We start from the raw sequence: 14095 nt of genomic DNA on the forward strand, positions 1-14095 counted from the left end.
AGCAAGAGTTTCTATTGTCCATTTGCTTCTGTTCTAAGACACTTTCAATATAACTGGCAGAATGAGTACATCGCTGGGCTTTGTTTTAAAGAACATTGCTAGACCTTGTTCAGATGTGGAGGTGAAGCCATGGTGCGTGTTCTCAAGTGCGAAGCAGATATTTATTTATAACCAAGTCTTGACAATTTAGATGGCTAACCAACACTTTAACTAGCTAGCATGTTTTCCGGATCAATTTCAAGTGCTGGTATTGAAGTGGACATGTCTAGGATCAACAGCTCAGTTGCGTAGTGGTAGGCCACAAGCTCACAGAACGGGACTGCTGAGGCGTAAAAATCGTCTGTCCTCGGTTGGAGTGGTATAAAGCTCGCCGCCATTGGACTTTGGCATGATGAATCACGCTTCACCATCTGGCAGTCTGATGGACAAATCTGGGTTTGGCGGATGCCAGAAGACCTGTACCTGCACCAATGCGTGATGTCTACTAAAGTTTGGAATTTCTTTTCTTTTTTTCTTCCATGGTTCAGTCTAAGGCCCCTTAGTTTCAATGAGGGGAAGTGTTAACGCTACAGCACACAATGACATTCTAGACGATTCTGTGCTTGCAACAGTTTGGGGAATGACCCTTACTGTTTCAGCATGACAATGCCCCTGTGCACAAAGTGAAGTCCATACAGAAAGTTTGTCAAGATCAGTGTGGAAGAACTTGACTGACCTGCACAGAGCCCTGACCTCAACGCCATCGAAACACCACCTTTGGGATGAATTTGAGTTGTGAGCCAGGCCTAATCGGCCAACATCAGTGCCTCGCCTCACTAATGCTCTTGTGGCTGAATGGAAGCAATTCCCTGCAGAAATGTTCCAACATCTAGTGGAAAACCTTCCCAGAAGAGTGGAGGCTGTTATAGCAGCAAAGGGGGGACTAACTCTAAACTAATTCCCATGATTTTGTAATGAGATGTTCGAGCAGGTGTCCACAATTCTGGTCATGTAGTGTAGCGGTAGTCTAAGTTAGCTAGCAGCTGATTAACTTTTTTTTTCTCCCCAGGAACTTGGCCTCTGTACTCTTGACCAAGTTGTGCTGATTTATGGACATGCCTCAGCTCTGATAGAGATTGGTCAACCAGAGGTAAGAAACCTTCTGTGTGCTAGCTAGCTACAAAGGGAGGCTAATGTTACTGCTTTTGAAGTGTTTTTGATATGGTCTGCAAATAAAATTTGCACTCAATCAGGCTTTGTACTAATGTGTTTTTTCCTATTTAGGAACTTGCTGAAGCTCATAAAGACTTTGAAAAGATCAAACATTTTGAAGAGAGGAAGTTTCAGTGCCTGGTTTTTTATGGCATTGGAAAGGCATATCAGAAGGAGAACCGGTAGATACAAATGGAATAATACTTGTAGATCACGCTGAAATTAGCTGCACATCACTGGTTAAACTGAATGCTTTTTTTCCTCCACCCCTGTAGATTTCCACTTGCTTTGGAACAGTTTTCTGATTCTATGCAAATGGTTAAAAAAAAGATAACGCCTGGTAAACTGACATGGCCCACTACTAAAGTTATTGTTGAGGAAAGTAAGCTGGACTATTTCAAGGTATGTTTTCATTGAGCTCACTTGGGTTTGGGTCAACTCAACTGTTGAAATGAGGCAGGAGATGTCATTGCTTAGTGTCATTTAGATTTTGTTCTGTTTTATTTTAACCCCAAACCAGGAGCTGCTAGAAGAATCCATAGAGATGTGCAAATTTCCACCTAAACCAGATGCCATTTGTCGGCATCAGAATTGCCACGGACATTCCAAAATAGAAATCTACTTCACAGATCCAGATTTCAAGGTTAAAGGCAAATGTGTTCAACCTAAATTGCCTCCATGAAAGTCAGACCTCTAACATGTTCACTAAGCACTCAAACTACTGTCTTTACTCATAGGGTTTCATTCGGATGGTTTGCTGTCAAAGCTGCAAAGTAGAGTACCATATCAACTGTTGGAAGAAGTTGAAAGCAACAGCATTCTCTGATAAGAATGAAAAGGTAACATCTATTTACAACAGTCAAGTGCATACCAATTTTATTTTACGTTACTCTTGCCTCTGGTATACTCATGTCTGTTTTTACCCACAGGATTTCCTGCAGGGAATGTGCTTTACTCCAGACTGTGAGGGTAGAATCTGTCATATTAAAATCTATGGTTCAACAGGGCTTGTCAAATGTGAGGTAAGGAATTTTTCTAAAGTTGTCACGTTATTAAAAGTCATTGCAAATTTAGAGAACACGCTAATTAATGTATTCTGTCTTTAGTTTGAAGCATCTATTGACAAACCTATGGGTAAAGCAACATTGAGAGTAAATCAGAAATGTACAAGGTGAGATGAAATAATATTTTTGTGCTCAATTTTCTCTTAATGTCCATACCCAACTAATTTTATCAGACTGCCTACTGAACAGACAACACAATTTGTATGTCAAGCATATCTTTAACCAAAGCAGTACTCTTACACAATCACAATTTTTTTTCTCATTTCAATGTTTTTCATTTTGCTTGCCAGTCTCAAGAAGTTAAAATCCAGAGAGGATCGTAAACTCAGGCGGAAGCAACATAGGCAAGATGCTTCTCTGTCTACGAAAGCCAAGAATGATCAAATACCTTTGGAGAACGGGGAAACAATTGTCATAGAACAGAAGGGTACACACATCTTACATGTATTATATTCCTCTGGATGTACATTCAACATGTTCCTTTCTTTAAGGGTGATGTCATTGAAACAGGTTCCTTTAGGATGTAAAGTTGTGACTACACTGAACAAAAATATAAACACAACATGTAAAGTCTTTCTCATGTTTCATGAGCTGAAGTAAAAGATCCCAGAAATGTTCCATACGCCCAAAATATGATTTCTCTCAAATGTTGTGCACAAATGTCTACATCCCTGTTGGTGAACACTTTTGCCAAGATAATCTATTCACGTGACAAGTGTGGCATATCAAGAAGCTGATTGAACAGCATGATCATTACACAGGTACACCTTGTGCTGGGGACAATAAAAGGCCACTCTAAAATGTGGTTTGTCACACACCACAATGCCACTGTCTCAAGTTGAAGGAGTGTGCAATTGGCATGCTGACTGCCAGAATGTCCACCTGTGCTGTGCCAGAGAATTTGCTGTTTATTTCTCTACCATAAGCCACCTCAAACATCATCCATTTTGGAGAATTTGGCATTATGTCCAACTGGCATCAACCACAGACCACGTGTAACCGCGCCAGCTCAGGACATCCACGTCTGGCTTCTTCCCCTGTGGTCTGAGACCAGCCACCTGGACAGCTGATGAAACGGAGTATTTCTGTTTGTAATAAAGCCCTTTCTGTATGCAAAAAAATCTTTCTGATTGGCTGGGCCTTGCTCCCAAGTAGGTGGGCTGATTCCCCCCCCCAGACCAACTCATGGCTGCGGCCCTACCCAGTCATGTGAAATCTATAGATTAGGGCCTAATTTAAATTGACTTTATATTAACTCGTCAGTTTAATTTATATTTTTGTTCAGTAGAAATGCATGATGCAATCCACATCACTGTTACTTTCCAAATGTTCTGACCACACCACAGTTTCTGTTTCTAACGGTTGAACACCCTTCTCCAGCTTCATCCCCCGCCTGGCTAGCTTACGGGGACCGTGTTCTGCTTCAGATCAGTGAGCGTATAGACCTATTCAGGGCTGAGAGCCACAACATCTCTGTCCTGATGGAGAACCTTAAGCCATGGATGGACCTGGATCAGATCAAGGGGAACAAGCTGGGCACTTCTTACACTGAGAGGCAGGTGGAGACCCTGGGGGATGTTGTAGAGCTCCTCCTGGAAAAGAAGAACCGGGTGTGGGCCCGTGTCTTTATCCATGGCCTAAGCAGCTGCCTGGTCACCACCCCCAAGCTGCACGACTGGGCCCACCAACTGAACAGCGCAGGTCAGCACACATTTGTATTTTCAACATATGTATTGAAGGGCAATGCTGACCTCCCCAGCTGTATACCTTTGTACCCTCTCACCACTAGATTACTGGTTCTCTTCAGGTACTCAGCCGCAACACAATTGGGCATGACGATGCTTTATGGGCCAGCTAGGCTAATTTTATTTCTTCCCCTGATCTCCCCAGGTCTGAATTCAGCTGCACTGTTCATTGACCGCTATGCAGACCATCTGGAGCAGCTCGACCTCGCTCCTTTGCTCAATTTTGCCCCCCTGCAGGACATGCTCATAGAGAAGTTTGGGACCATGCCTGAGTTTTTTAGCCGCCTAGGACTGACTCTAACGGAGTACCTGAAGCAGGCCCCTTCCCAGGAAATGAGGCTGTTTATCTGGACTCTGGAGGAGCACAGAGACCAGTACACCACCTGCCACACTGTGCTGGATGATTATTTTGAATTAATGGGTAAGTGTTTGGACCCGCACACTTTCCTTACCAGGGGAAAGGTCCACTTGAAGCAAACATTTCAGTAAGTTTTGCTGCTGTTCTTGTTCCTGTTTCCAGCCATGTTAACTGTTTCCACCTCTTTCAGACGGGCATTGTTTAGTGATTAAAAAGACAGGGATTGAAAATGAAATTGTAAGTATTGATTGTTGGATGCCACATTTTTATAATTTCCTTTTTTAAAGCAAATTCTTTTAATGTTGCATTTGACGTAAGGCATAATATACTAATAATCAAAACTCTCAATTTCAGAATTCTCCTATTAAGACTAAGAACAGAAACCGCAAAAAAAAGCAGAAGGAGCCAAAGGGGGTGAGCATTAGGACTTAGGCTGTTACACTATGCAACTTCCACGCTATTTTATTTGCTTCGAAAAGCACCCCTGCAACTTGGCTGCATCTAATTTTTGCAATTAGTTGCGTGCAACAGCCAATCAAAACAAACTTGTCACATGAACCATTCGAAGGTTTGGATTTCTGACCCAGTTACGTTAACACCGCTTTCAGTGCTGTGCAGCAAACTAATCAGGGTTGACAGAACAGGAGATGTATACAAATGATTGTACATGGTTTAGCAGTCTAATTTTGACGTGAACCCTAACCTCTCCCTAAACAGATTGTCCACCATGAACTTTGCTTGCTAGCTTAGTTAGCTGTTGGTTGTACAGGCTTTTTCTTCTATATCCTTGCCGTTAGAATAATCAAACAGTTGGATAAACAACTAATTTGTGAAAACATGATATAATGCAGCAGATCGCATGGGTTGAGTTTAGAGTTCTCAAACAAGCAGCTTTTGATTTGATTGGCTGTTCAGCAATTTGATTGGCTGTTGGATGCAATTTTTATTGCTTTGGAGTTGCTTCATATAATAGCAAAGTTGTTTTGAAATGCAATTTTAGTTGCAGTTGCAAGTGACGTGAAAGTTGCTTTGTGTAACTCTAGCCTTTAACCTAGAGAAATGTAGGCTATTGTGTGTTTTCTGGACATACAATCTAATTTTATTTTGTTACTTAGTCCGTTATTGTCCTGTCGGGAATGAGAGGTGGTACCTCAAGAGAGGAGGATGACGAGGATTTTTTACATGACTCTTTGTAAGTTACCTATTTTGTAGAACACTGTCTTCATTAAGTCTGCCCATTGACAACCCCCACGTTGTTCTCACCAGCTCATAATTTCTCTGCAGAATGTTCCTTGACTCCACTGACCCATTCAGCATTCCCAATCATCTTCGAAATCAGGTTTCAGAGTTTGAGGGACAGTACAACATTGGCAGTCGCAGTAGCCACTACAATAGAATATTGGACAACAACCCTGACCCAACTAAGGAGAGTTTGTACGAGTAAGTGCCTCAGGTATTTCTCCTTTGGGTATTGGACAACAGGGTTTTGGCTGCAGAAAATGTCTGTTATAACTTGTATCAATGACTCATGAGGATGCTCAAGTCCAAGCAATGACCTGAAGTATTGGTTGTGTATTCAGATGTCATGCTGATCCTTGTGTATGGACTCTGGCTCCTCTAACCTGTAAGTCTGCCTTTCCTCCCAGCTACTTTGCCCAGATCCTGGAAGAGTACGGTCCCTTAGGGGCCCAGGACCCCTTGCTGGTCGGTGAGCTGGACAACTTCCCTCCTGATGCCCAGCAGAAGATCCAGGAGGCAGGTGGCCTTGAGCACTTCCTCCTTGAGTCGCTGCGCTTCGTCATGACAGACAACCTCCTGGGCCTCATGAAGCACGCTGTTTCACTGCAGGATACCAACACTCACAGAATGGACAATCTAGACTTCATAGGGGATATCCCCAATGGACTCTCTCTAAACCCTTCTGCTATGGAGTTCCTCCCAAACTCTCATGACTCTGGACCTAGGGATTATGATGAGCCTTTTGCACTCATTAATGTGCGGCCTAACCCGGTTGAATTCACTGGCAATCTTGAGGTGATCGCCAATCTCCCCAGCCCATATGTTTTACCTGTTTTTGGTGCTCCACCAGCCCCGCCTGCCAACGAAATAGCACGTGCCATTGGAACTCTGAGAGCGGAGAACATGTCATATAATAACCATGATCCACGTAACCTTGAGGCATTTGACCTTTATATTAGCGGCGTGGATGAACAGGGATTGTGTGAGACTGTTTATGTTCCTGTTCTCGGTGCCAAGGCACCTAGAAAGACTGCAGTGGAAGTACAGGTGGGGGATTGTCCTCACTCCATTTGAAAGTTTCTAAGATCACCGATCACAAGGCCAAATGTAATGTCTCGTTTTTTTCCCACCTTTCTATAGGTAGTAACTTGTGACACGTTGAGTGAAGTGGCTGTTAACACGGAGCCTTATGAGCCTTTTGAAGGGAATAATGTGAGTTTTGAATACCTAATAAGCCTTTGTACTTAATACATTATTGTGCTCTATCATATTAACCTCTCATATCATTCCTGTTTCAATGCTCCAGGGAGACATGAACAAGAAAGAGAAAAGTAATGCAGAGTTTGAGCAGCAGATCCAGCAAATGAAGCAGGATTACGGCGCTGTGAAGCAAAGACGCCAAACGGAGATATCTGCCCTAGAAGGAGAGCAAGAGGAAATCAACCATTCAATACAGGTAGAAAGGAGTACTCCCATACTGGTGTGGAAGGCTCAGGGTGAAGTTTTCCTAGGTAGAGCTTATGAACAGCTTACATTTACATTTAAGTCATTTAGCAGACGCTCTTATCCAGAGCGACTTACAGCTTCCCTAACCTTAATCATTAGTGGAGTAATACAAAACTGACCCAAGATCATTGTCTATGGGCAACACTTCACCCTACTTCTGTCTGGAAGTGCAGTTGAAACTACCGTTTTAGTGTGGGCGGAAGAGTTCCATGATGTTTTGCGCTGTGACTGATGGTGTTTTGTTCCAGATCATCCATAAAGAGCTGGGCTTGTTCCAGCAGAAGCTGGAGGAGGAGGTGAAGAAGGACCAACAGGAGAAGAAAGAGAATCAGGAAACACTGAAGGCCTTAAAGATTGAGATAAAGGAGCTGGCGGAGTCACAGGAGAGGTATGGCCAACGCTGTCTAGCCCTGCACTGTGTATATCCAAATGGGCACCATGGGTGAACGTCAAAGGGACCTTCGTTGGAGTCATTGATAAATGCACATTTGGTTTCTATATAGGTGAGTGACGAATAACTTTGATTCTAACTTTTTGTTTTCATTTTCCACAGCATTTCTAAGAACATCCACAAGAAGCACAAGGAGTATGAGACCCAGCTGAATAACTTCCTGGAGCTGAGGCATGTTGACATGTTTCTAAACACACAACAGCATCACAACACCAGTGTTTTCACATGTGTCCTAATGAGTGGCATTTAGGTTAACATGCCACTAACTCTTCTGAGCATTGTGCTGCTGCTGTGCTAAATGTGCAGTGATTCTTTCCCATAGTAACCAGTCAGCTGCTGAGAAGATGAGCCTGGAGGATGAGATCAAGCGGTGCAGAGACCTGTGTGCCAAGGCGACTAGGAGGTCTCAGGGAGCAGAGGTATGTGGGTTGAATGTGTATGTTGAGATGCCTGCATGTTCCTCAGAATTCTGTTAGTGTGGGTAGTGAGTGTTTCTCATACCATTTGTAGCTCTAATGTTCTTTCCCAACTGACATGTTCCCTAGCTGTCTATATTGGAGAACCGGCGTAGCCGCGGCCTGTGCTGCCTCTACAGGTCTCTGTCTGATGCCAGGGCCATCCTGGCCAAACTCAAGGAAGTCTCACCCAGGTAGGTGTCTGTAACACTAAACACAGGACAGACCGAGGGCCCGTAGAGTCACTTGCATGCTGTCACCAGAACCAGTTTAGCAGTTTCAATCTCTTCTCTCCTTCATCCTCCTCAGATTACCTTCCCAAATTCTCCAGTCAGCCACAGAGGCTTGGATAGCATGTGCTCAAGAAGCAGAGGAGAAAATCCGCTCAACTGAGGTACAAAAGAACAATGCTAACAAACACAGATTCAACTATTGGGATGCCATTTCCAATGTGACCATTACAGAAGACATTGGACATAAGGTGCACAGGCTTTTGAGGGCTGGTCTGTTTGTGTTTGACAGCTTTGTTGTTCTCCACAGGCACAGTACCAGGATCAGATGGAACAGGTGAAGAGGGGGACCAGGCTGTGCACTCTACCCCCAGTTGCAGTCCCCAGTGCCCCTTGGCCCCCACCTGTACCGGTAAGATGCAGCACAACCAGACTTTAAGTTTAGCAAAGGTTTACTTTTTCTGATGTCTTTATTTTGTTGTCCATTCTGACAAACAGGATGCTGAGCTAACATGCTATGTTGGGTTTTTAAAAATAAAATTGTAAGAGTGTTATTGTGACCATAAACACCTAGTAACATGCTTTGAAACTGCATTGGCTATTCTCAGCCTATACCTTGAAGCTGTTTGTCAGATGAGTGAGGCCTGTGGTGCCCTGCTTTTCCCAGATATACTCTGTCCCAGAGGAAGACCTGTCCCTGGTACCCCTCTGCTTTCCCCTAGTGGTGCCAGGCTTCATACGGCAGGCAGGTCCTGGAGCTCCACTTTCCCATTAGAGGGTCCCTGGGGTCAGCAAGCAGCTAGCTAGGGGCAGAGCAGCTCTGTCAGGGAAGAGATGTCTCTTATTTGGGGTGGCCCACAATATTGTCAATGTTGCTTGAAAAAGACCTTGAGTTAGGAACAGAACTCACTTTCTATATGTACACACAGCTCTACCATCTCACCAGGCTTTACCTCTGCCCCATGTCAGTTTGTCAAGGTGTTTTGGAACATTTCCGTTGTAGTCTCCTGTCAAGTGGTCTTACTAACCGGCTCCCACTCTGATGCTGTTCCCACCCCAGGCTCACCAGCAGCTCCCTTGCCCTCCAGTGCACATGAGAGCCCCCCTCTATGGTCACCCGGGGTTGCCTAGAGCCCCCCCAGCCATGGATCAGAGTGTTGCACTGCCCTCCAGTATGGCTCGAGTTCCAGCTAGTGCTACCACTAACCGTCCTATCACAAGGCCGAACCAGGCTTCCAGGCCACCGGCCCCACAGCCCATCAATGTGTACGATAGAATCGTAGATCGGCTCAGCGTCATGTTCCCTCACTATAGCAGGTAACGTAACAGAAACGTGTGCACACAAATGGCTATGGGTGTACGAGCGCTCTTGTATTCAATACTGATTTGTCATTTCAGGCCTGTGCTGTCCAAATTCATTGGGGAGATGCGCACGGCCAACAGAGGATGCTTGAACTCCCTGTCCTACCAGGAGGTCATCAACAGAGTGGCCCAGCTCATCCTGGACCACCAGGACTCCACCAGAGTAAGAGCCCCAAAGTAACCTGCACCAAGGACTAGGACCATACTACACCTGTTGGCAAATGTCTTCATACTTGCGCTAGTTCTGTATCCCCTCTATCAGGGATGATCTTTATCACTATGTTTAGTGAGATTTTGAACTAAAGGGATCTCAAAGCATATTGAATGGAAGCATCAATTGAAAACGTATTGTGTCCTTATTCACGTTCACTCCTAGGTTAAAATATGCCCACAACTGTTGGCTTCCATGTGAACTAACGTATTTGTGTGTGTCCAGGAGCAGCTGAGCAGTGCTGGTAAGGGTGACACTGCTGGGCCCCCTTCGCGCTCTGACTCTCCAGCCTCTGTCCACTCTACTGGACCCCCCGCCCATGTCTGGAAGAGTGTGGGTGCCCAAGGACACTCCAAGTCTAAGGCAGTGAGTTCAGCTTGCACTTCACTGAGTCGCGCACAGTAATGACAGCAGGGCTCGACTCTCCTGGTCAGACAATAACATGGATGTACAGATGCCGAAGCCTAAATAGTGCGTAGATTGTAGGGTTTGCTGTTGTGTACTACAAGGACTTTTTGATTCTGATGTATGTGTGTCTTGTACAGTTGAACATGGAGGATCCCTGTATCATCTGCCATGAGGACATGTCCCAGGAGGACCTGTGTGTGCTGGAGTGCAGACACAGCTTCCACAGAGAGGTAAGGCCACTTCATCACACCCTTAAGTAGTCTGCAACTGAGTTTGCCCAGTGCTTTTATCTATGGCCCTGTGGTTATTTAGGGCAAGTAGAACACAGAAACTGGGAATTCCTGTTCTAGCATTCGGGACTGGTTTGATGGTCAGTCATTTTCTACCACTTATCTTTTCCTCTCCCCTTCTCCCTCTAGTGTATTAAGTCGTGGCTGAAGGAGCAGAGCACCTGTCCCACCTGCAGAGAGCACGCTCTCCTGCCTGAGGATTTCCCTCTGCTACCTGGCAGAATACGCAGGGGCCACACGCCCGCTGCTTTCTCTTAAACACCCCCAGCTACCAACCCCCTTATGCATGAATTCTAAACAGATTGATTCCCAGCATATTTTCAACTGCTCAATTTCTGTCAGATGTGGCGATAAAGAAATTGGACGAAAGTAAAGTGCGATGGACCAGTTATCGAGCGATCTCCTTACTATGATTATATCGGTTTATACTCCATCATGCAATGAATGTTGAGCTTTTTATTTTTCGTCTATCGTATGTGCCGTTATATTGTTTAGACTTTTTACTTAAGCAATTTTTTTTGTAGTAGACAACGTTTGTTAAATATGTTCATAACCATTAAGCACAGCGTTGTCATTAGACACATGTTTGAGTAAGGAGTGGTTTAGTTGGGCCTGGTGTAATAAAGTTTGATTGCCAGTTACTTTGTTTCAAAAGTTGGAACTGGAGGAAAGAACCAACTGCAATTTAAAAAATATTTACCACATTTTTGTGTAGTTAATTTTAAGATTGACAGATTTTAATTAAGAGTTATTCAGACTTGTTCATACAAGTTCTATGCTGTTGAAAGCAGTCAGCTGTAGCCTGAAGGATTTTCCTGACAACTGCTGTCATCTGTTGGAATCTCAGGAAAAACCGGTTTTTAACCGAACTAATGGCTTTCAGTTTGTTTTCAACGAGACCCCTACAACTGTTCCCTATCAGATAAAAAGCATGTGATTCCTTCTTTTAACAGAATGTCAGGTACACTGTGTGTCACACACAGAAGTATGTGGAGACCCTTTCAAATTAGTGGATTTGGTTTCAGCTACACCTGTTGCTCACAGGTGATTAAAATTGAGCACACAGCCATTGCAATCTCCATAGACATATTGGCAATAGAATGGCCTTACTGAAGAGCTCAGTGACTATACATTTTTTTTTTAATTGAACCGTTTACTTAACTATTCAAGTCAATTAAGAACAAATACTTATTTACAATGATGGCTTGAGGGCACACGCTCTCTAGTAGGCTTAAATTGAAGATGTGACAAATGGAGTGGCAATATCGTCTGCTATTATCCTGAGTAATTTCCATCCAGATGGTCAGACCCCGGTGGCTTGTCATTGTTGATAAACAATACTTTTTAAATCTCTTCCACACTGACTTTACAGAATTCGAAAGTACAATTATTGTCTTCCATAAATTGATCCGATGTGTACTGTCAGTGTTTGTTCCTGGCATATCATCCCCTAAGTTTGCTTACCTTGCAAATGAAAATTCTTAACATTTTTTTCCTATTTTCCTATTCCTATTTCCAATTACTCATCAATCCAAGGGGATTCAACAGTTTCTAGTCATTTTCTTAATGGGTGTGTGCTTATTAGTAACTGGAATAAGTAGTTTAATAAATGTGTCAAGTACAGTGTCTGATTTGTCATTACACACCACAGACCAGTAAATATTCTTTACATCAACATGTGAATAACTACAAAACTTTTTGTTTGAACTCTTATACACTATATTAGGCCCAACCTTTGGCACTTTTCCTAGACATGGCTATTATATTTTGATCACTACATCCTATGGATTTGGATACTGCTCTAAAGAAAATATCTGCAGTGTTAAAGATGTGATCAATACATGTCTGATTTAATTCCTGTGCTGTTTGTAACTACGCTGGTAGGTTGACTGACAACCTGAACCGGGTTGCAGGCACTAGTTAAGTTTTTTTCCTGAGTGGATAGCTTGATGATAGCCGGTCAATATTTCAATCACCCAGAAAATATACTTCTCTGATATCACATACATTATCCAGATACTGACTGTTAGCACTTGGTCTATAGCAGCCTCCCACAAGAATGGGCTTTAGGTGAGGCAGATGAACCTGTAGCTGTATTTCTTCAACAGTATTTAACAGATCTTCTCTAAGCTTTACAGGAATGTGGTTCTGAATATAGACCGCAACACCTGCGTTTACATTTGTCTTTTCGGTAGATGTTATAACCATGACTTGCTACCCCTGTATCATCAAAGGTATTATCTAAGGGAGTTTCAGAGATGAATGTGAATGTCCTGTGATACAAGCAAGTTACTCACTAAGTATAACTCTGGTTTGTAGCCCTCATGATTACGGCTTGCAACAGTTGCCCCCCTAATTGCCCCGAATACATTAAGTTACATACATTGTGTTTGCCAGTGCCCCTAAAATCAGTATTATGACAACTCATTGTCACAATAGAAGGGATTAGTTTAGAACACGATTCCACTGCTCCGGTGTCCAATTGCAGCAAGTTTTAAGCCACTCAAGCTGACACTGCATGGTGATCTTAGCCTTGTGTGTGGCTCCTCGGCCACGGAACCTATTTCATGAAGCTCCCGACGAACAGTTCTTGTGCTGACATTGCTTCCAGAGGCAGTTTGGAACTCGGTATTGAGTGTTGCAAGTGAAGACATTACTTTTACACTCTATGCGCTTCAGCGGTCCCATTCTGTGAGCTTGTGCAGCCTACCACTTCACTTCAACAGTTATTTCTACTAGACTTTTCCACTTCACAATAACCGCACTTAGTTGACCAGGGCAACTCTAGCAGGGCAGAAATTTGCCAAAGTAACTTGTTGGAAAGTTGGAATCCTATAATGGTGTCACAATAAAATGGGGCGGCAGGTAGCCTAGAGGTTAGCGCGTTGGGCCTTTAACAGAACGGTTGTGAGATCGAATCCTTACGGTGACACGGTAAACATCTGTCATTCTGCCCCTGAACAAGGCACTGCTCTTAGGCTGTTGGAGCGAAGTCATTCCTCTACCCAAGAATAGTAAAGCCCCCTTTACTGACTCAAATCGCTGACCAATAAGCCTGTACAAACCCTTAGTAAACTTCTGGAAAAAATTGTGTTTGAACAGATACAATGCTATTTTACAGTAAACAAATTGACAAGAATTTCAGCTTGCTTATAGGGAAGGACACTCAACAAGCACTTACACAAAGAATTCCCCAGGGTACCCGTTTAGGCCCCTTGCTTTAAAAAATTTTTTTTTACTAACGACATGCCACTGACTTTGAGTAAAGCCATAGTGTGTATGTATGTGGATGACCCAACATTATACACGTCAGCTAATATAGCGACTGAAATTACTGCAACACTCAATAAAGAGCTGTAGTTAGTTTCAGAGTGGGTGGCAAGGAATAAGCTCACCCTAAATATTTCTAAAACTAAAAGCATTGTATTTGGAACAAAACACTCACTAAACCCTAAACATCAACTAAATCTTGTAATAAATCATGTGGAAATTGAGCAAGTTGAGATGACTAAACCTCTTGGAGTAACACAAGATTGTAAACTCATAGTCAAAACATATCGATGCAGTAGTAGCTAAGATGGGGAG

At 43.4% G+C, this 14095-nt stretch overlaps 1 protein-coding gene across 5 annotated transcripts in view; it reads left to right on the plus strand.

The window, feature by feature from the left end:
- LOC123998767 (E3 ubiquitin-protein ligase TTC3-like) overlaps nucleotides 1–12133 on the plus strand; it is a 31147-nt gene extending 19014 nt beyond the window's left edge. For all 5 annotated transcript variants that reach the window (XM_046303897.1, XM_046303900.1, XM_046303899.1 and 2 more), the window contains 28 exons: nucleotides 1049–1129; nucleotides 1264–1373; nucleotides 1467–1593; nucleotides 1712–1834; nucleotides 1929–2030; nucleotides 2121–2213; nucleotides 2298–2362; nucleotides 2546–2682; nucleotides 3636–3956; nucleotides 4146–4421; nucleotides 4549–4595; nucleotides 4713–4772; nucleotides 5474–5550; nucleotides 5643–5798; nucleotides 6005–6644; nucleotides 6738–6809; nucleotides 6904–7053; nucleotides 7352–7491; nucleotides 7657–7725; nucleotides 7877–7973; nucleotides 8100–8203; nucleotides 8319–8403; nucleotides 8550–8651; nucleotides 9300–9556; nucleotides 9638–9764; nucleotides 10038–10178; nucleotides 10358–10450; nucleotides 10640–12133. In XM_046303897.1, coding sequence (XP_046159853.1) covers nucleotides 1049–1129; nucleotides 1264–1373; nucleotides 1467–1593; nucleotides 1712–1834; nucleotides 1929–2030; nucleotides 2121–2213; nucleotides 2298–2362; nucleotides 2546–2682; nucleotides 3636–3956; nucleotides 4146–4421; nucleotides 4549–4595; nucleotides 4713–4772; nucleotides 5474–5550; nucleotides 5643–5798; nucleotides 6005–6644; nucleotides 6738–6809; nucleotides 6904–7053; nucleotides 7352–7491; nucleotides 7657–7725; nucleotides 7877–7973; nucleotides 8100–8203; nucleotides 8319–8403; nucleotides 8550–8651; nucleotides 9300–9556; nucleotides 9638–9764; nucleotides 10038–10178; nucleotides 10358–10450; nucleotides 10640–10768 — 3981 coding nt within the window. In that variant the 3' untranslated portion in view covers nucleotides 10769–12133. The remainder of the gene's footprint in view (nucleotides 1–1048; nucleotides 1130–1263; nucleotides 1374–1466; nucleotides 1594–1711; nucleotides 1835–1928; nucleotides 2031–2120; nucleotides 2214–2297; nucleotides 2363–2545; nucleotides 2683–3635; nucleotides 3957–4145; nucleotides 4422–4548; nucleotides 4596–4712; nucleotides 4773–5473; nucleotides 5551–5642; nucleotides 5799–6004; nucleotides 6645–6737; nucleotides 6810–6903; nucleotides 7054–7351; nucleotides 7492–7656; nucleotides 7726–7876; nucleotides 7974–8099; nucleotides 8204–8318; nucleotides 8404–8549; nucleotides 8652–9299; nucleotides 9557–9637; nucleotides 9765–10037; nucleotides 10179–10357; nucleotides 10451–10639) is intronic.
- The last annotated feature ends 1962 nt before the right edge of the window (nucleotides 12134–14095 follow it).

Source organism: Oncorhynchus gorbuscha, linkage group LG16 (assembly GCF_021184085.1).
Source record: "Oncorhynchus gorbuscha isolate QuinsamMale2020 ecotype Even-year linkage group LG16, OgorEven_v1.0, whole genome shotgun sequence".
NCBI classification, from domain to species: Eukaryota; Metazoa; Chordata; class Actinopteri; order Salmoniformes; family Salmonidae; genus Oncorhynchus; species Oncorhynchus gorbuscha.